At 36.5% G+C, this 22,279-nt stretch overlaps 3 protein-coding genes across 4 annotated transcripts in view; 2 read left to right on the plus strand and 1 right to left on the minus strand.

Annotated features, from left to right (window-relative positions):
- Positions 1 to 4,318: 4,318 nt before the first annotated feature.
- Positions 4,319 to 6,247, plus strand: LOC110863163 (aldo-keto reductase family 1 member A1). Its single transcript, XM_022112411.2, has 8 exons — positions 4,319 to 4,611; positions 4,683 to 4,766; positions 4,890 to 4,973; positions 5,073 to 5,390; positions 5,460 to 5,575; positions 5,643 to 5,805; positions 5,887 to 5,987; positions 6,059 to 6,247. Exons 1-8 carry the CDS (start codon positions 4,546 to 4,548, stop codon positions 6,111 to 6,113), a joined length of 987 nt encoding a protein of 328 aa, XP_021968103.1. The 5' UTR covers positions 4,319 to 4,545; the 3' UTR covers positions 6,114 to 6,247.
- A 2,110-nt stretch (positions 6,248 to 8,357) lies between these two features.
- LOC110855838 (signal transducer and activator of transcription 5A) lies at positions 8,358 to 12,386 on the minus strand. Its single transcript, XM_035845216.1, has 10 exons — positions 11,702 to 12,386; positions 11,437 to 11,623; positions 11,074 to 11,362; positions 10,932 to 10,963; positions 10,559 to 10,837; positions 10,008 to 10,481; positions 9,701 to 9,936; positions 9,213 to 9,616; positions 8,961 to 9,104; positions 8,358 to 8,899 (listed from the first exon to the last, which is right to left on the minus strand). Exons 1-10 carry the CDS (start codon positions 11,839 to 11,841, stop codon positions 8,814 to 8,816), a joined length of 2,271 nt encoding a protein of 756 aa, XP_035701109.1. The 5' UTR covers positions 11,842 to 12,386; the 3' UTR covers positions 8,358 to 8,813.
- A 2,543-nt stretch (positions 12,387 to 14,929) lies between these two features.
- Positions 14,930 to 22,279, plus strand: part of LOC110843627 — a 38,604-nt gene continuing 31,254 nt past the window's right edge. The window contains exon 1 of one of the 2 annotated variants that reach the window (XM_022089614.2): positions 14,930 to 17,096. The gene's annotated coding sequence lies outside the window, so the exon portion shown is untranslated. Of the gene's footprint in view, positions 17,097 to 20,847; positions 21,378 to 22,279 lie in introns of those variants that run through there. The other variant, XM_035859640.1, reaches the window with a different exon arrangement.

Genomic DNA, 22,279 nt, shown 5'->3' on the forward strand with positions numbered 1-22,279 from the left:
TTGAATTAAATGAGACACCCAACGAATCTGTGGCAAAAGTATAACCCTAACCGATCAGGTTCAACCTGCAACAACATTCTTCCTTGTGACGTGATTCAGGACTTGGAAATTCAAAATTCTCGTCAAGATACGAAATAAACAAGTAATGAGAACATTAGGATAGATTGAGATGGGGGAAAGTAAAAGTATACACGACTTGGCTCTGCTGTTGGCTGGCAGTGGCCGGATGTCTACTAAATGGTTTTGGATGGGTTTTACGGACCAATGGGTAACTATGGCCAGAACATCTCCTGGGACTCATTTGTTTCTTCCAAAGGTCTCCGCACTAACGAGTGCTCAAACACAGCATCACTTGGATACCCATGGGGTCATTTGCTAGATGTTCACAAATGATATTGCGTCCAACTCGACGACAAAGTCCAAATCGAAACAAACAATTTGCAAAACTTTGCTATATGTCTCCCAGCTCCTGCCTTAACCTTATTCGCCTCTTCCGGTTTTCCAGACACATTCCTACTTCATACATATACCACGCGTATATACTCGTAAATATTGAATTTACAACTTGGCAGCTTGGTGTTGCTTTATCTCTGCTGTCTTGCTTCTTGTAGCTAAAGTGAAACTTTCGCAAAGGAAAGAGCAACTGCAAGTGAGAAAATGTATCATTCATTGCTTGTCAAGGCAAAAGGGTACTTATAATATTTGTAATAATAATAATTTAAATTTCTGGAATTTAACTGAAACTTATTTAATATTTTGATTAAGTGACCACTATTTTATCAGTCGCAGTTTGAGAGCTTTGGTCAAAGAAGAATTTAATCCCACACCCTTGATTGATAAATGCGCACAACGCATTGTGCGTTTTGTGAAAATTTTGCGCGTGTAACCGCTACTTCTTTTTATCTAAATCTCCCAAAGATGTAATTGCCAATGTTTAATGAATCGTACGAGAAAGACGCAACTCTAAGAATAATAATAATGATGATGATGATTAATTAACTGTATATATGCTCAGTAAATGGGTGCAACATTTTTCTATGTAATATTTATATAGACTATATCAATACTATATAATATAGTATTGATATGGTATCAGAAGAATGCATATAGCCGAACGTCTGTATAACGGCATCTCCAGACAGCACTTATCTATCGAATGACTTCACATTTCCCTTATCTATCCTTCCCCTGACTATCTTGTACAAATGGGGGATAAACGTTATGCTTGACCAAAGTAAAAGAAAAGAAAAAAGTCAGGTTTGGTAGTTTTCGATAATTCCCATAATAATCATAACTATTGGTTCACTTCTTTCCTAAATACATACACTTTCGACTCGATCTAATCGAATGAAACTTGTAATTGGATATAGAATAGCCAGATTCTTCACATTGTTTTCAGCACACAATTTCAGTTGACTCGTATGTGTGTACATATGTATGTATGTATGTCGTACATATTTGCAGAATTTGATCGTAGCACGCAACCACATCAATGCTAACTGGAAACACGGTCAGACAGCCTGAAACTCAAGTCGCAACTTAAAGAAGTTACTTAAACTTTGGACCGGGGGAAGACACAGAAATAAATATGAGTCCAACTAAGTTTTCTCCGAAACTAAGATATCAGATTCCAGGAGCTCGTTAAGTTTGACATAAAATGGCACAGGGATATTAATGCCGAGTTACTTTTCACTTCTTGTCATGCAGTGGCCCTTCATTTTTCTAATCAATTCGGAAATCTCTTTTTTCCTTCTTATTTTCTTCATCCCTGTCTCAATTACTTTATTTCTTTGTCCAGTCAACTTCACTTTTCTTGGATATCTTATCTGGGAAATATTTATTCCTTGGTGTTACATACGATGCTAGGAGCATATGATGTACTCATCGTCTCCTCACAAGAAAATCTTTTCATGTGTGATATAAAGAGATCAGTATTTCAGAAGGATGCCTTTAAGGTGCATCCATTCAATACACTTATTAAACCCTTACATAAGCTACACATTATTCAATATAATATACGCGTGTATGCCTTCGAAACAGCGAAGCCGTTAAAATGTCTGAGATTTAGGACCTCCTTTTCTCATCCAAAATCTAATTTCATATTTTATGATTTCAAATCCAAAACTAATTAAGAGAGGAGCAGCAGCTTACTAAAATCACTCTGCATTTTGTTGACCCAGCCTTTGAAGACTTGCTAAAGATCATCCAGGAAATAATGGCACAGTGTCACCAAAAGGCGAAATGCTAGTATAACAACCAATATTTCATGAATATTGAAACATTTTGCACATGCATATTATAAAACCCATCTATATTTAACATAATTAATAGCCCAAGATTCGCATTCCCTTTAGAAGGCAATTCAACTTTGTTGCTGGGATTTTGCACCCAAATTTTTCCTGCCGTTTTACCACCTTACAGCCTGATTTTATCTTATTTTCAATCAAATTTTCCAAAGATATTAGATTTATCTTGATGCCGCGCATATTCTAACTTGTAAAATGACAAAATTTTAAATATCACGACGTGTTACACCATTTAAGCTCAATTTCCATAATGCCAACATTTTCACGAATTTTTGAAAATAATTTCTTGAGAGAATGTATTCTTTATTTTAATTTTTGATCATCAATTGAACTCCGATTTTGGCATATCCACCTTTGTGAAATTTTAACTTTATAAAAAGATACAGTATTTAGCAAGTAGATTAAGGTTCAAGAAATTTAATGACTTTGGCGTTCCATAGCTTGTCAGGAGGACGACATGGATTGTTAAAATGATCATTTTTAAAATCCTTGAACTTTTCGACGTAAATATGCAGGCCTCAGTTTTGAACATCTTTTGGCTAATTAAAATTAGTGACTTCCAAGTTTTTGTCAAATACCTGTACAAACGTTTCAAAGTTCTGCCGTTCAGAACAATTTTTCTACGATTAAAAGTAGTATACCAAAATAGACTGATATAATGTTTCAAAAACATAATATTTTCGTTTTAGTTGTTATCGTTTACCCAGAATTTCTGTTCGCGAGCTTTGTGCCACTGTTTCCGGAGTGTACCTTATTTATTTACGACATGCTGTAAAGAAAGAGATAACAATCTTACATATGTCGTTCTCTGTCGTTACATTCGCTAACGTCAACCGAATTTGTACGGGATTCAGGTTACGGAAGGAAGCTTACAACTTATATATAAAAGTTCTGTAATTGAGTAATCACTGAAAATATGTGACATATTAAATTGCTTTCCAAGAATCATTAGAAATCAAAATTACAGATTTTTACTCCTGTATTAGTCTCCATACTAAAAACTATATGTAAGTCAATTGTATCAATTATATGCCATTCAGTTGGATCATTTCGCAAGTACATCATCATTTTTTAAATGGACATTATTCCATAAAAAGAGGAGAAGTCCTCTCAAGTATTCAAGAGGAATGGTTCATAAACACATATTTAGAGATTACAGGTATTTAATTTCTGCTTAGTGCACAGTAGTGCAGGTCCCACATTGTTTGCATAATTACTCATTTGTACAGATAGGAAATTTTAAAATGCATTTGGAACAAGGTAATGTTGACTTCTCCATTTTTTTGCTTCACGACAAAATTATTTATAAGACGAGGAAGTATTAATGCAAAGTTCACTCGTTTGTAGTGTAACAAATCTCATTTGATAGGAAAGGTGAATGTTGACGTAAAAATATATGTAGGACACAAAATTTGATTGACAGTTTCATTACCAAATATGCACACACGACGCAAAACATTTCGATGACGAGTGACAGGGCAAGAATTTCAATAATTAATACAATTTAATACTGATAATCATAAAATCAGCAATATGTATTGCACAAATAATTCAAATACGTAAATTTTATTTTAAAAAATAGTTTGCTCCGCGTTATTTTTGACTCTGATTAATCTTCTAATAATTGATGTATGTATGCAAAGTACTTAAACACATATTTTACATACTTATTAACCATGAACCGTCCAGCCCAATGTGACGGTTTATTTTTATGCACACATTGCAATACAACTCGAGTTTGGACGATGTCAATGAGAAGATCTTACAGAGATATTATTTAATCAAATACAAGTTTTTACTTTATTTTCATAAAAAAAACTAATTCTTGTTAAAGGTCTTCAATACAGCTCTGTTGTATTCGCATTTATCTGTGACCTTCAGCTGCTCAATTACCATTCAAACTTGAACAATAAATAAAATATTAGTCATATATACATGCATTCATATAGTACACATACTTGAATACAGGTGGATAAAACTTGAATATATATGCGTACTGATAATTCTTGTTATTCATTTTGATCACTTGAGGACTGAGCAGTAGATTGAGATAACACATTGCATAATCTGCATGCAACTTTAATATTGGGCTGGTCGATTACAGTGAACCATTCGAAGCCAGTTTGCATACATCAGCAGAGATCAAGGGGTGTGCGACTTGGACATTGTCGTGTTGGGATTTGTTTCCTTAATTCCTTGCGTTTCCCATTAGTTTTGCCTTGTCTAAGGATCCGGTACAATGGAGAAAACCTTTAATTTGTCCAACGGTGCTCAAATTCCTTGTGTTGGGCTTGGATGCGGTGCGGTATGAAGATTTTAAAAATATCCCAATTGTGAATTAAACAAATTCATAAGCATGCGTTGTACATTGTCAAGATTAAAGAAGATGAAATCGAAGATACACTTAGGACCGCCCTTAAATCCGGATATCGGCTTTTTGATTGTGCCTTGCTTTACGGGGTAAGTACATACATACATCGAGCATACATAATATCTTACACGTTTGCTTTGTAGCTTGTAGATTTTTGAGATTTTTGAGCCCAGAAATTACTGATATTTACTGCATGAAATGATAAATTATAGAACGAAGCCTGGATCGGAACAGCTTTTGAAAAAATCTTTAGCGAAGGTGAATATTCCAGAGAAGATGTGTTTATAACGACAAAGGTTTGTAACTACGATATATGTATGCGCATATCTTTGTGTACATCTGTATGCATACTCATTATGAATAAGACAATTGGTTAACATTTAAAAAATCAACAGCTTCCAATGATTGGAAATCACCCCGATCGAGTTGAATATTTTCTCAAGAAATCCTTGGAAAACTTGAAGACTTCCTTCGTCGACTTGTACCTCATTCATTTTCCGGTAGGATTTCAATATGAGAACGAAGACAACTACTTTCCAAAAAAGGATGGGATAATTCAACTTGACTTTTCTCATACCGACCTTGTCAGCCTGTGGAAGGCGATGGAGCAGCAGGTCATTGCCGGCCGCACGAAGGCAATCGGTATTTCCAATTTCAACGTGAAACAAATCTCACAAATTTTAAAGTGCAGAATACCCCCAGCAAATTTACAAGTAATTAACTACTAAATATAATAACACAAAACTAGTAATAAGAAATACAGTAATCCAGTCTTGTGATAGATTGAGGTGCATGCCTATTTCCAACAAAAAGAACTGCGAGACTTTTGTAAGAATAACGGAATCGTCGTAGAGGCATACGCCCCACTTGGAAGTCCTGGGAGGCGAGAAGCATTTAAGTAATTTGACACCTAGGATTTTTATCAATTAAAGAAAGCGTACTCAAAGACTTATTCAAATTTCTAGGCCAAACGGAGTCCCTCAAGTCCTTGCTGACCCAATAGTAACTGCCATTGCTCAACGCTACAGCAAATCTCCAGCCCAAATACTGTTGAGGTTTCTGGTAGATGAAAAGGTTGTTGTGCTCCCAAAAAGCGTATCTCCAGTAAGATTACACGAAAATATAGAGGTACATAGATATTATTCACCTTAATACCAGAAATTGTTCTTTATAACCCTGAATTTCCTAAGAGTCTCACTTTTCCCATAGTTATTTGACTTTGAGATGACAGCAGAAGACCATGCTCAACTGAATTCCTTAGACCGGGGCGAAAAGGGACGCTCATTTGACTACCTCAAAATATTTCAAGGGTACGAAATCCATACGAATCCTTAAATAATCCATGCAATACAAAATTGGTATAAATGCTTGTTTTTCACAGGCTAGAGAAGCATCCAGAGAATCCAATGCCGATTATGGAATTTGTGGAGGAATGATCTCACCGATCATGATACATATACTGACCTTGTACATTAAGTTGGTCCATACATGTATACGAAATTTTAATTCTAGTTTCATATAAAGATTTAGTTCATAATAATAAAAGTTCAATTAAATAATCAGTAACGCAGTTATAATCAGTTCAAGATTAGACGTTGATGTCAAAAGTTCATTCCCAAACAAGATATACATAGTTTCATGCACACCCAAAACTTATCCTTAGGACTGTCTCAAGTTACGCACCAACTTTGGACGGGTTTCATTGTGACCAAGATTAAGATTTGCCAACTTTATCCCAACACCGAACAAGTTTGCATTTCATCTTATTCCATACCCGGCCGAGTTACTGTTATTAACTTAGGTCAAGAAGATATGAAGAAATGATTAACATAAACTGGGACTCTGTTCTTCCACCATGAAACTAGATTTGGCTGAAGGATACGGGTTCCTCATAGCTGTCTCATAGTTTGCTATAGTTGTTTGTTGACTACAGAATTCGGTTACGTGATGTTTGCAGAGTTGCGGTTTAGAAGTGTTGTTAAGCTTTTACAACTTACTACGAGAGTGTGTCCCTAGAATTTGTAAGTTTCTGTGTCGAATCCGTCGTGTATTGTATTTTGAATTAGAACTTGGGATCATCTCAACTTGTCGTCTCTGTCCCTTCTTCAGAACATACTTCTCCCCACCGTCAATTGACAAGTATAATTGATTATATTTTCGCAGAAATGCTATTTATTTACTTACATACGTCGGTCATCGACAAATTTTCCAAGTAGTCACACCTCGAATGCAGGAGCGACATGTAAAAACTTGACTCAAGGCCAACACCGACCAGTTTCAGAGTTGGTTAAGGTTCAACGCTAACATGCAGATCAACATATTTCCATACTTGTACGTCCGCTTTGAATTGGATGAATCCAGAATTGTTATGGAAAGGGAACAAATTAAGCTACGTGATGGGCAAGTAAGTCTTTGTTGCGGTGAATGAACAGGTGAATTGTTGTCGTGTGGTGGCATTTCATTCTGTCCTCTGACGCAAGTAGAATTTACGGAATTCGTGTCCAAGAAGACTGTCCAAAGTTTTCGATTGCAATGACAATGAAACAAAGACGGAGTAAACTTGCAAAATGAAAAGTTCAGCCTCTTGACGTCTTTAGATTAGTTGGAGCAGATTGGCTTTGACTGATTAAGTTGATTTGGTTTCTGTCAAAAGGAAGGAAATCACGAAAAGGAGATAGTAAGGGAGACACGAGACGACTGCAAGCTTTACTAAATTACGTTTCCAACTTTCGATTAAATTCTGGATTTAATGAGAATAACGAACTTGGGTTTAGATTAGTTTATTTGTTCGAAAAACAGGAAATATTTGAATTCAAGTTTTCTTATTCATCCTTGTGACATTTTCTAAAATGACTGCACACACCAATATGTACATGCAAATTCGATTGTGTGGTACACATGAAAACACATAAAAGGAGATTGATTCTGAGACGCAATTTTCACCGACAAATGTTTCCTGTTACAATTACAGTTTCCTACTTTCAAACTATGAAAAAATAATCATAAGATGTAATTCATGGGTTTTAGCCCGAGTCAGGGCTTATGTACCCGTCACGTCCGTCTGTCCGTCTGTCTGTCTGTCTGTCTGTCTCACGATAACTGCCGTAAAACTAATCCGATCGACTAGAAATTTTGCACATATGTAGTATGGGTCAAATGAGGAGTTAAGTTCGAAGATAAGCGAAATCGGTCTAGTCGTTGACCGGTGGGGGTCATATAGGTGGGTGGGGTATTATGCACCAAAATTTCGAAATCGTCGTGGAAAGCTGAAATTTGGTACAGAGGTTGATAATGGTCTCTAATGAAAGAATATAAAGTAAAATTTCAAAAATTTTCATCTGGAGGGACCCTAGGGGGTGACCCATACCGATTTTTAAAACTCATCCAAGCAAGCTGAAATTTGGTGGATTGCTAATGACTACTAATGGAAGAGTATGAAGTGAAATTAGACACATATTTACTTGGGCAGACCCATACTAATTTTTCAAATTCATCAAATCGAGCTGAAATTTGGTAGAAAAGTTGATAATGGCTCCTAATAATGGAAGAATATTAATTAAAATAGGAACAATTTTTATATAGAGGGATCCTACTGGGCAACCCATAGTAATTTTTTGTAATCGTCGGATCAAGCTGTTTGTTACAGAGGATGGTAATTGTTACTAATGGAAGAACATGAATTTAAATTGAAAAAAATCCATTTAAATTTATAAATTTATTGATATATATTTACAAAATTTTATGCATAAAAGTCGGATTAGGGGATAAGCACAACTTAGCCTGACTCGGGCTATATCAAGTCTGCACTGTAGGTTTTACATATTGCAAGTATAGTGATGTTTATATGACCTTTTTAACTTAAATCAATGTAAATGCTTCAGTAAAGATAACACAATTAGCAATAATTTAGTGGAGTACAGCAAAGCAGCAATTGTGCAAACAATATTTTGCTGGAGCTTTCGGTTCTAGTCTTCTCTCTTCATCAGGAGATAAATCTCAGGTCTCCTATTTTTTCGTAGTAACGTAGAAATAGATTATCGAATTACCAGGTATTATAGAATAGTTAGCATTTAGCAAGTCGAAACGAAGCCTTTGATAATAGCAAGTAACGACGACCAAGGGAAATTTGTAATTTATTAACTCAATGGATTCATCTGTTGCAGTTTAGAACAGTGAGGAGTATATCCACCATTCGCCAATTTTCTTTGCATTACAGTCATTCCTACACAATTAAGGAGTATTTTATGTCCATCTATTATGATTTGTTTTAAAATCAAGCTTACGATCTGCATCAAACGGAAATGCAATGTTTTTCGGTTGATCACCAGGGTACAAGTTTTGTAGCTGCGTCTGATCATGAAGTCGACGTTCGAGTTCGTTATTTTCGACGAACGTGTTGGGCGTGAACGGAGAAAGTCGTTGCAATTCTGGTTTTTCAATACAATTCATTCAAACACTTATAGTTGGCATAATTCCATAATTTAATGTTATAATAGCTAAAAGTACAAAGTAGTGAATAAAAACCAATTCCTTACTTTTCATTTCCAAGTTATACCAAGCAACTGTCAGGCCTCCAAGTAACGCGTCGGAAAAATACAAAGCAAATCGACCTTTTTTCTTCTGTAGCTCCTCATGAAGGGTATTTCTATCAATGAATCCTTCAATCATGCCATCCTTCCAAAATTTGGGAATCCCCGTTTTATTTTGGGTGCATGGCGTGCACATTTGCTTGATTTCATATATCCAAGAATGAAACGTTACGTGTTTCACCTTGACAGGTTTGGATGACTTTGACGTGATTGATTCCAAGTCAGACTCGTCGTCATTGTCTGGAGACTCGTTTTGCGTCCCAACCAATTTTTCTGGTCTTAAGCAGTTTTGTAACGGGTGATGAAAAAACATTTCCCAACTCACTTTTTCAGTGGGAACATCGGAACAGCTATTTGAATTTGAAAAAAACATGGTCGCTTTTGATGTGTCATCCCGACCGAAATAATGCATATATGTACGACTATAAATTTACCTCATAATCTTTTTCAGCAAAAATTCCTTATTTCTGACAGATAATTCTCTGCCTGTATCCTTTTGAAATATCTTGCTAAAAACATCAATTAATTTACTGCCATCAATTTTCAAGTCTTCTGGGAAAGGGTTTTGGTCTAGCTCGGCAGAAATGTTGTCCCAAAGTATGGTGGCCCAACTGTCGTTTTTCTTCTCTGTGTGCGTATCAACAATTACAGGAACAGATGTTGTGGAACACTGAAAATTGGTGAGTAATTCAAATACTGAGAATAAAATAAATTTCATATTCATTTAAATATCCAACTTACGCTCAGGTCAGGAATATCAAGATCAGAACAGGAAAGTTTTATCCGAAAATGAAAATAATACTTTCTCTGCGGCGTTGGGACTTGTTTCGCTTTGTTTCCGGTGGGATTTTTCTGCTTGCTCCCTTTTTCTGCAGTCGTTGAAGAATCTTCGCGTTTTTTGGGCATTTTAATTTCCTTGAAATCTGCAATATACTTGTGAGGATCTATATCTCTGATATTATTTTGAAGTTTCATGGCAATTTTGGGAACATAATTTAAGTCCTTCGACGCATTGATGGCTTCGGGTCTCTCAATGAGTGAAGCTTCCACCGGGGTTACTCCGAAATTTTGCAAGGCAGGTCCGACCAACAACCTCACTTTCACCGATTTCTTTGAGCTATTTTTGTTAAGGATGCTCTTCATGAGAAGGATTTGTTTGGGTTGTTCATGTATAATAAATGTTTCTGTTATTAAAGTACGGACGCAGTGACCAATCTTACAGCAAAAGTAAGTACAAAAGAAATTGTTAAAAATGATTAATGCCTCCTAATTTTTTAGTAGAATGGATTTACCCAAACTTGTATCTCGGCCAATCTGTCGTTCATTGCTCCATTGGCGCTGTATAATTTTATAATCTGGTACAAGTTCAAAAGACCTTTCGTCACAGTATTAGCTAGCAGACTGAGTTCTTCCAAATCAACTCTCGGAGTGTCACCATTTAGTACTCTTCGCTGATCTACCATCCATGATTTCAACCATTTTGAAATTTCATTCACCTGCACCGACAACCTTTGGAAAATAATTTGTGACTGGGCTGCAAAATTTTGCAGATTTTGATTAAGCCTAGAGTTCTAAATTGTTGAATAAAAGATAAATTTGAGATAAATTTCAAATTTCATTAAATATAGGTTTTTTTATAATAGATAACTGAACAAGACAAAGTACCACTTGATCCCGTCTGATAATTGACTCCATTGCTTGAAAGTACATGAAACAAAAAAAATTCAATAAATCCAGTTTGCATTTATCTGTAGGTCCATACATATGCACGTAATGGAGAAATGCGATAGTTATGCATGAATCTTACAAGACAGAGGATCTTGATTCTGCGATGATGTGAAGTATTCCAAGGATTGCAAATAGTTCGTATCATGGACTATTTCCTGGTGAAGTGTGCTTAGGCTGGAAAATTCCGCCTCCACGCTGAATTTGCTTTGTTGCAATAACGAGGGTAATACTGGGGGTTGAACAGGTATTAATTGTGGCTGGACTGCAAGCGACATTTCTCTATCCATCCCACTGATCAAATTTTTCTCGGCTTCCAAACACGTTTTTACCACCATAAAAAATCCAGAGGCATTATTACTAAAACGCCGCTGCAAAACGTAAAATTTCTTACAAGACGTGAATTTAGAAAATGTTTGTAAGTAAATTGCGTGTGTATACATACTTCAAGGTCTTTAATTCTTGTTTGGAGGTCAAGAGTTTGTACTATGCTAAGAGCATTTTGCGTTGCCCTTGCTTTCGAAATCTTTTGCTCAATAGCAGCATTCAATTCCCGAAAGAAATTTGTCTTGAACTGCTCAACTTGCGGTTCAAAAGAGCAATCGATGTTTGCAGCGGTGTCATAGACATTACTGTAATGCAATAAATTATAGAAAAATAGCACTTGCAATTAAATGCGGCAGTAATTGAGGCAAAATGTATTGTCTCACTTTATAGAAATTTCTAGCCACTTTGGGTAAAATCTCTTGGTTTGCAACATTCGAACTTGGATGGGAAAATCTTGTTCTTGATAACAAACCCAAGCCTTTTCCACCAACTGATACTGAACAATTTTCTCCCATTGGGTCATGTTGGGGGTTTTCACTAACTTAATCAGATTGATGTGAAGCCTTTGAGGACCAACCAAGGAGTGTAGGCAGCAGCCGATCCGAAATGCAGTGTTAGTTTGTAGAATAATTTTTGGATGTCATTATTTGAACAATATTTTATTTGCAATATACAAATATGTATTTGTATATGTATGTTTGTATATTTGCAATGTTAAACGCAGGACTATTGCGCCAGGTCAAGATATATGTAGTAACAAACAGCTTATCATTTTAAAACTTATCTTTCTTATATCCGGGTATATTTGGTTAGTTATGGCATTTATTGTTATTTAGTATGCTGCATGATCTGCATGATGAGTCTGGTCTTTTATCAAATCCTTCACTGTCCTTTGGATTATCACTTATAACAAAAGTTATTGCAAAACTAACGCAAAAAAGTTGTCCTAATGATGATACATATGATACGTACTCGTTGTATTAATACTGAACTTTTTCAAACTATACATATGTCCATAATGAACATTTATATAAATACATACACCCTGACTTTGTGGACTGAATTGGAGTTCGAATGACATTGAAATCCATCATCAAGTTATTACTCAGTAATGAATGTGACGCCTGAGCATACATTGCTGATAATTCATATCTTCATTAGTTCTTGGTTTCGTTGAAAAAAATGGCCAGAGAAGAATTTCAACGAATTTTACTATCTACTTGGTCTGGTTGGACAAATCCCATTTGGAACGTTCTCGTTAGTAGTCGCTCACCAAATATTTCATGTATCCTCTTCTTATTGCGATGCACATTTTGCACTCTTTTGCGTCAGTCTGATTAAATGTTGATTTATGCGAAATCTAGCAAAATTAAGTAATAAAAATAATAACTCCAAGCTTAGCTGATCGTATGACCAAAAAATAAACAGTCAAATGTTGATAACAGCACATGTTGATTTTATGAAAAGCGATTGTCGTTCATATCATGTTGCATTATTGACAATGCACATACAATACACAGGTAATTCCCATTGCTGAATGAGCAATGCTGATTAGTTGCTTCATTCTATGTTTTGTTCAAAACACAGAGCTGTCTTATACGTATGCGTATATTGGTATACGTACTAAAGAACGTCCGGGAATGAATGGGAATGGTCTGAAAATGTGGTCATAAAATCACAATGAGTTATCGGAATTTTAAACTTTTTGCATATGTATAATACCAAATACGTACCTACATAATTTAATTAATAGCTAAGGCCGCCACACCCCCGTTGGCGACTAGTTCGATTTTCTTGCGAAGATTTTTCATTAAATTTTTTCCCGAAGTTTTTGCCACTTCCGAGGTGATTTTCTTCCATCGTCCTTTGAATTTTCGAAAGGTGTCAGGCACATCTTGAAGCCGGGAGTATACTGACTTAGAACGTGCCCAGAATTTTTCGATTGGGCGGAGTTGGGGTACATTAGGTGGGTTGATATCTTTTGGTACGAAATCAATATTTTTCTTTCTGAGGTACTCGGTCACTTTCTTTGCATAGTGACAAGTGGCGAGGTCAGGCCAAAACAAAACTTTATCATTTTTGTGAAACCTATTAATAAATGCTTCCAATCCAGCCTTGACGCAATTTTTCAGATAAATATCTTGATTGATATTCCCTTCGAGAACTACCGGGTCTGATACATGTCCGTGACTGGAGATGCATTGCCAAATGCAATATTTCTTTGGAAATTTGTCTTTTTTTCGTACTTTTTCTTCATAAGCCACTTCAGAGGGATCCGAGCTATGAAAAAAATGACGCCCTGGAAGATTTGAAGGGTCAACCGGAACATACGTTTCGTCATCCAGGATCACTACTTTTCCACGCATTTTCTTCAACAATTTTTGACAGCAATCCTTGATCCGACTTTCTTGTACGGGCTTGTAATTTGGTGCAGGTTTTTTGGTCCTTGCTTTGATTCCTAATTTATGGACCTTAATTTCCCCCAGGTAGCTTTTGGAAATTTTGACTTTCCTGGCAGCTACAGCTACTGACGTTGATGGCTTGGTTTTGAAAATTTTTTCAATTCTATTTTTCACTCGAGTGGTCGCTAGCTTCGCCGGACGACCAGCTGGCTTCTTGAATTGCACATTTTCGGAATCCTTGAACTTTTTTATGTAGGAATACACATTTGAACTTGGAATTCCTTCCTGCTTAAAAAAGTTCCAGGTCACCTTGGAGTCTCGGTTGGCTGTCGTGTTGTAGAACTCCATCACTCGTTTTGCTAACAGCTCCCTTTCAAACAAGCTTCTTCTACCCTTATCCATTTTTGAAATTTAAGAGTGATATACCAAATTGACCCTAATGAAGTGGGCTTTCAGAAATTTAAATTATTATAGTTCGCGGGTTTATTGATTTGTCAATATACTCGCTAGAGCGCGCATTCCCATTCATTCCCGGACGTTCTTTACTTGACCGTTTATAAGTCACCTGATAAATATTTGTTAAGGCGAATTTTGATAATTGTTTATTTTTTCTGTGATAAAAAAGGTCCTGGTCCAAAATAATTGAGTCCTTTAGATCCATTCTAGACTTTGAATTGGCAATCTAAGAATGCTATTACTTACTACATATGTGGAAAATAAGATAAGCATATTTTCATGGTAGTAATAATTCGGAATATAAATCTAAATATAAAAGTTTGAATTATTTATAACTGCCATTTAGAATTATATACATATTTTATATACGCATTCTCCACAGTTATTACTTACGAACCAATGAACTATTCTAGTTGAATTTTGATGTAACCGACGCAAATTTTGAAGATCATCCTTCACCCTGATTGAAAATTACATATGTAGAGAACTGATTTCGAATTATGGGAATAGTTGAGACATTTCAATAGGAACTTGTGAAAAGACAATTCCCAACATACATACATATGCCAGGATTTGTTATAATCATTCTACATACTCCTCTCGTACCTTATTTACGTACAAGCAAAAAGTTGGTTCACTATTGCTTTTCAATTTTTATGATTTATGTTCATCTGTATTCGTATCAGTGAAGTGACATGAAAATCCAAATTGTTTCCTCCTTTCTATATATATTCGTATCTATCTATTTTGGTTGTTGCTTATTGATTCAGAAGACGAGTTTCAACTACCTGTGCCCAGAAACTTTCAGTTCTAAATTCAATTTTGCAAGATACATACTTATTTGAAAAGCAAACATCAAATTAGTTGAATATTCAATCCATGCCAAACCAGATATCGACGGATCGTCAGATATTTGGACATGTTTGAGGTTTTTGGTTTAGTTCCAATCATGCTAAAAGAGAAACACAAGTCCAGAAAATCTCCAGCCAACAAGCAAAGTTATTCGAAATCATCTCCAACTTTATCAGGACAGCCTAGCTTCATTTTAATATTTGCATAGCACTCGTACAGCAAAATTTGCAAATCCAACAGATTCTATTGAATCTGTCGAACTCTGAGAAACTCAAAATTGAAATTATTAAAGAAAAACATGAAGAATGAACAGTCTTGCAAAAGGTGCTGTTCCTTTCGGCGTTAAGCAAAGCCTGGATTTGACTCTTATAACTGACACATTCATTTCATGCATATCTACATTTATGCACATTGAAGGTTTTGATATCACGTTTATCCTAGACATAAGCTTTAACTAATTATTTAGAATCTACACTTTCTAAATGCAAAATTGGTTTTTTGGTTTGGACGGAGTTTAGTTGCATTTTCACCAATAACCCTTCATCGTTCTTGCTTTCGTTCTCTCTCTGCCCCAACCCAACTGGGACAAGATGCTGAGAATCATCCCTTGCCAGCAGTATAGAAAACGTCATTGGAATTGCAATTCTGGCAAACGGGAAGGAGAGATTTCTGTGAAACAGGAGGGAGACGAGGAAAATGTCTGCTAAAATAGAGCAGAGCAATGCGAGGAAACTCCCTGAATACAGATTCCTACAAAAGCCCAGCAAATCCGAGAACTAACCGAACCCGGCTTTCTCCTACCAACATACCACACACACCACTGACAACTACCACCAATACCCGTTTCAGATGCGACGACCAGGCAGCAGCTTCCAACTCTCCAACTCTTCTCCGTTGGGCGAAAGTCGTCTCATTCTCCCATAAGCTTCCTTTCCTCACACATCCCGCTACTTGTCGTTCCTTGTGCGGAACAAAAAAAAACATTTTTGGGTACGAATTCTTCTCATTCGGCCCAATAATTTTCTTGTCTCTCTCCTTCACTGCAGATTTGAATACGGAAGAATTCACTCCACATTTCTCACATGAAGAGTACATCCAGTGCGGGGAGGGGGATAAAAAGTGGTCTAGTTTTGTAGAGAAAAGCGGATTGGCAGAGAAAGTGAAGTAGCATTGGTAATCTGGTACTAAGCAATTCTTCTGGTCCTTATTCTTTGCAGTGGAATAACCAATGGTGGAAGAGATTGAAAGATTGTAGTTCTTGTTATAAATATTTATTGACCCAATTCCGATTTCTGGCTGGATCGTCAAAGTCACCAGCAAGTGAAAATAGGCATCATCTTTTAATTTCAATGTGAGCAACCTGTAAATACATTTGTTGAGGATGATAAATTGGACATCAACCTTAATGTGAGGGAATTGTTACTGACAAGTGTCAGCTTAAATCATTAGTCTTGATGTTATCTTGTCTCCCAAAAATTCAGAGAGTGCCCACCAGAAACTGGTGGATCAGTCTGGTGTGTAACTGAATTTATGTGAAATTTTAATCAGGCCGGATTTGCTCTGTCTTTCTCAAAAACTCTTCCCAAACTCAAACATTTACTTTCTTCCGTGGTTGGTTAGACAATATAGATACAGACACGAGGGAAATTGCTCCAGTCAAGACTTTGGTTTAACTTATGCAACTCTGCCTACGACTTATTGCACACCACAGAAACTCCTTCTTCATAAAGATGCCGACGACGACGACGTGGAGAGGAAGTTAACAAAGAACTGGGAGGAAGGACGTATTCAGATGTATAATATCCAAGTAAGTGATTTAATTGTTGGAGTGAAACCGAGCGTAGGAAAGTGGAACTTGGTTTTGGCAAGTTTTTGGCACTTTGGACTCGAAAAACTTTGAGGAAGTGAAAGGGCGACGGAATATAATAATCATAATAATAGAATCTACACTTTGTACGAGAGGAAGGAAGGGAAGGAAGGAGGAAGAATTGTGAAGGAAATAATTACCTCCGACACTCAACTCAACAAGAAGAAGACTTCAAATCAGCCCCACGCACAAACTTTTAAGGTATGTAAAATCAGGCAAAAGTAAACAAAAAAACATGCTTGGAATATAATATTGGCAAGGAATTTGCCAAGCACCGAAATCCGTAGTTTTCCATATCTTATGCAATTCTGGAGGAAAAAGATCAAAGCGAATATTACTTTACTCGCTGCCACGAAAGAAGGAATGAAATGAAATAATGGAAATCATTTTTATCCACCCACAAACCATCCAAAATGAAAATTGACCTGGACTTTACATTAAAGCCTGTCTGTGAGAATGTGCTGAACCAGTCAGTTTTTGCTCTTTTATCTCACGCTCCGCATAGTTGTGAAGAAGTGCGAAAATGATAGATTTAGTTACCCAGAAAGAAGGGATATAAAGGTTATCTACTTCATACACGTTACTTTGCCCCCAAAATTTACTTAGATTGCTGACAGAAGCACCAAAATGTGCTGTTTATGTAGTACACTTAATTTGACACGCAAAAATTATTAGAATTATCAGAATCACTACGTATAGAATCTCATAAACATCCTTTTTAGTGAACTTTGAAGTGCCCGATAAATTACAATATCAGTGTGCAAGGAAAGAAAGCATATTTAAATGCTTAACTTAAGTTGTGACCGTAACCTTTTTTGTCTACACGGTTTATATTTTTGAAATGTACATATGCATATTTATCATCAATGCATAATCTAAATATGTAACTAGACATGACCCACTCAAAATTAGGATTGAAGAATTTAGTTGGTATTAACGGCATTTCTAAATAAGTTCAAAAGTAAAGTAAATTGGTCCAGTCAGTTGAAAAATTCACTAATAGCCATGTAAAACTAGTAGAAAGTTATATAATGAACGGTCCTTTGTCAATATAATTTTTCCAATTTGGCTGCGACCCACGCACGTTCTCAACAGTAATTGGCTTATGGATGCATGGTGCATAATTTATTAAGAAAAGTAGGCCAAGTCCACTCCTACCAACTAAAGTAAATTATTTTATTGGACCAATTATCATCTTGTGAATAAACTATGTATAAAATTCCCTTGTTATTTTTGGCTCCCCCAAAGCCGGGTAAGACTCTCTAGTATGAGGGTCCAGTGGCCAACCTAAATCAAAATAAATCTCCTATCGACTTTGGGCTTAAGGAATCCCATTTATTTTGTCCGATTTCGAAGTTTTTGTCCAAATCCAATGTCAAATGTGCTCCTGTCCCAGTTGTCCAACAGGATTACACTTAATGCTTTAAGTCTTGTGCTCTTTTTATGCTCGCATCATGCTTCCTTCCTGAGCTAAAATATGTGTCCCAGTGCATAGAAACACCGTCCTTGACAAAACTGCTACAGTGTCCACTCTCCATCGGATTTTAAATTCAAAAACGACCAGAACTGTGTATAGATTTGTGTGCAAAATCGATAAAAGTACATTCAAAAATTGTCGTTTTCCTTGAAGTTGGTTTATTCTCTGTTGAGAAATATATTGTCTTCCGGATCTCCTCAAGTTCGAATTGTTGTGAGTTGGATTTTATGTTGTTGTATAAAATACTTGGTGAGACGTTCAGAGAGCGATCCATCTTGTTCTTTCTCTTGTGGTGTCTCTGTGTGCCACCAAACTCCCATTTTATCTCTGGTCCGATGACTGAACTAAATAGAAAGTTCAAGGAAGAGAAACTAGTGAGGAGAAAGTGATTTGGTGGCTTTGGTTTTGATTTCTGGGATATTTTATCTACAGTAAGTAACTGACTCTTGAGGAATTGACGTCGTGGTATCCCTTTTGCTGCGTATTGTTGATTTTGAATTGCTTAAAGTTACATTTTCTACTGAATTGGAAACACAAGATGCTTTCGGTGTGATGTGAGAGGGAAAAGGAGCTCCTTATTTCCAGTCTGATTTCTCATTTCTGGTCTGCAACGACTTGCGCTCTTTAGTTATAATTGATTACTTTTCTATTTCTGGAATTGTTTACAATTCACGTCGTTTTGTCCGTGTATTAGTAAATGAAATCCTAAATTGTTAATTTTGGCTGTGGAATGCACAACTACCACAGATTTGGAGAATACTTACTACAACTACATACGAATATAACTATGAAACATTCTTATAGATACATTTTCATCATTTCAAATCATGTTTTCCAGCTCAATATGCGAAGCAAACAAACAATATTTCTAGCTGAATTTTCTGATTTGTCGGAGGAATATAGTTGTAAATAGGTACATGGGTAATTGCGTTGTGTGATCATTTGTTGGTTCGTTTGGCTTATTTAAAGAGTTTCCAGAGATTTGGACAAGGCAACAAAATGTCACTTTGATTACGGCTTGATTGGATGGTTCTCGTGTAATTAATGGCAGAGATTGAACCATTGAACCTCATCCTCGTTTGATATATTTTATTTCGATCCACCACAACAACAAACAACCAAACTGACACCAAAACCGACTTCCTCTCGCCAAAAACAAAGCAATACAATTCTCATTTATCTCATTTTGCCTAAGTAAGATTTGAACTGGAATCAAATCTAAGCGTTCGACTATTGTCTTAGAGAATTGCTTGGAATAAGCATCACATAAATCACTGCAAAAGTTCGCAAGGACGTTGAGAATAATTGCCTTCAATGTATAAGAATGTTGGACAAGGGTATTTGATATTGCTATGTAATGATGCATATTGCACATTAATCAATCACATGTGTTCTCCAATAATGTAAAGCAAAATTGGATTTTGATACATTATTGGCCAGATAATAAATTATTACACGTCAAACCAACTCGTACATATTTATATAAGCGCAAAATGTTCTGTGACGCAGAATGCGAGTGTGTGTTTGTAGTGTGCGAGTAGTAATTAGATTTCACTGAAGGATTGCACAATGAAATTTCTAGCTCATTCCAAATTACTATAGAATGATTTTTAGCTACGGGTATAAATAGGTACATATATCATTTTAAACCACTTTCCATGTATGCGACTGCTAAATTGCTTCTTATTGTCGTTTCTGAAATCATAAGTTCTTGCTGTTCTTTAAATACGTACTTGTATGCAAAGTCATTGTAGTGAGTGTGTAGACTATATTATTGCCCATATTTATTCTCGTGAAGATTGGTGAAGATTCATAATTTATGACAGAGAAGGAGTCGAGGATGAGGTAAACCACTCATCACCACGTATTTCCTTCACCTTCCTTCCCTCGCCAACTTTCTCGACCTCCGCCACTTTATTCCCTCCAACATTTTACAACACACAGTGTCATTACTTTCCACCTCGTTCACTTCGCACTGCTCTTAATTATAGTCATTAGCAGAGTGTCCTGCCCCAACGTACCACAAATATAGCAATTATGCCAACTATTTACTCTGTCGATCGTCTGACAATGTTCCCTACCAACCTACTTACTCCTCAGTTAATTTGAATTATCAAATCATATTTGCTTCATTGTCAAAATATCGTTTCACTTCGGCGCAAATCGTTCTCAGCGTCACAACCTCATTGTTTTTTTTGAACGGAGATTAACTGTGCAGTGTCATTGGAAATTGGCAATCTCACTAAAATTGGTCAGCCTGCTCTTTAGTTTCACTGCGGAGGAAGGCCTCCGTTTTGCAATTCCGCGTGAGCTCATTTTGTCCATAGTTTTTGAGGTGAAAGCGAAAGTTGGTCTGAGGAGAGGACCTCCCGTGAAAATGGAGCAGACAGTTTGAGTCAGTTAGCGAAGAGATATGTGTAATGGTCTCCTTCCCTTCGTGCGAAAAGTTATTCGTGAAAGTGAAAAGTGAAACGACTATGAGATAGAGTGTTATGGCTGATATGCTAGAATTCCTCATAAACTAGGAACCCACTCACTCACACACACTCCTCAAAGTTCCTTCCCAACCGCCCTTTCTTTCCCTCATTTCCTCTCCTCGTAATCGTCAGAAAGAGCTTCATGCATTCATTCATCCAGCTCCAGTTCGTTTCAAATGTTGCAATTTCAAAAAAGATATTTGTGCCACCACCACTTTCGAAAACCTTGTTGAATATCCATCCCACGAACAAACAATGTGTTTCATTGTATATCCGACCACAATAGTGTTTTTTCAGCCGTTACTACAAAAAAATCGAGAGAATGATTTTTTTTCGTTCGAATCACTGATACCTTTATATTCAGCAATGTGCATTTTCGATTTTGCAGTTCAATGTGGGACTGGGATTGGATTTGACGTCACGTTAACTACGATTGGAAGAGGCAGACACTTTATTATGTACTAGAGATACGCATAACAATCGTTGTAAATAACCCAGTTTTCTCCACCAACTGGAAAGTAGTGTGAGGTAGTTAACAATAAGTATGAAAGTAACATTCATGCTCAAAGAGTGTGAGACATTGACTAACTTAAAATTGTGTTTAATGACGTAAGCAAAAATTGCTTAACAGGCACAGAACTCGTAAAAGTGGAGGAAACATCTTTGCGAAGGCGTTTTATTTGAAATTGAATCCAGTTACGTATGCTCATATACTATTTAAGAGCGAGTGGGAAAGAGCAGTGCTAGCAACTTGGCATTCTGTCACAATTTAGAAATTTATCACTGACAAATCTCAATGCAAATCATTTTTACATATTTATAAACAATGGGACTTTTTATTTATTTACTGTTCTGTCGATCTGTCTTATTTGTACCCAAACACACCTATAATTTAGTCAAAGTTAATTGTTGCAGAGTATGGCACGACGCACGACAGCCAGTTTATACATTTAATAAGCAAGTATAGTATTTGATGAACCGATAAGTCCGCCGGTATCACTGTTCTTTGTAGTTTAGTTCTTTCGTTTTGATTGTTCGCGTGATGAAAGAGATGGAAAGTGCGATGTTCGAAAAGTCGATGGTGAGTTGCCTGTTCTGGAAAGAAGGAGAAAAGGACAAGTCTCGAGTTATTCTTCTGCGGTTACTGAATAGGACCTGCCTTCAATATTTCTTTCACTTTCAAACTCTTCGTCCCAAAATGTTTCCTGTCCCTTCCTCTTTCTCCTCCAATCATCGTATTTCGCTCCTGGCCGACGGCTTTCCTTTCTGGGATAGCAGTTTAGTGGCACCAAAGTTGGACGTGGAAACAATTCTTTGATCCGGTCTGGCCTCGGCTGCTGTTGACCGTGCAACTCTCGTCCTGGACTCACCTATTGACCTCGATCTGTTTCATGTCTACTGAGGTGACTTCTAGGCTAAAAAGTTTATCT

The sequence above is a fragment of the Folsomia candida genome, unplaced genomic scaffold (assembly GCF_002217175.1).
Source record: "Folsomia candida strain VU population unplaced genomic scaffold, ASM221717v1 Fcan01_Sc001, whole genome shotgun sequence".
NCBI classification, from domain to species: domain Eukaryota; kingdom Metazoa; phylum Arthropoda; class Collembola; order Entomobryomorpha; family Isotomidae; genus Folsomia; species Folsomia candida.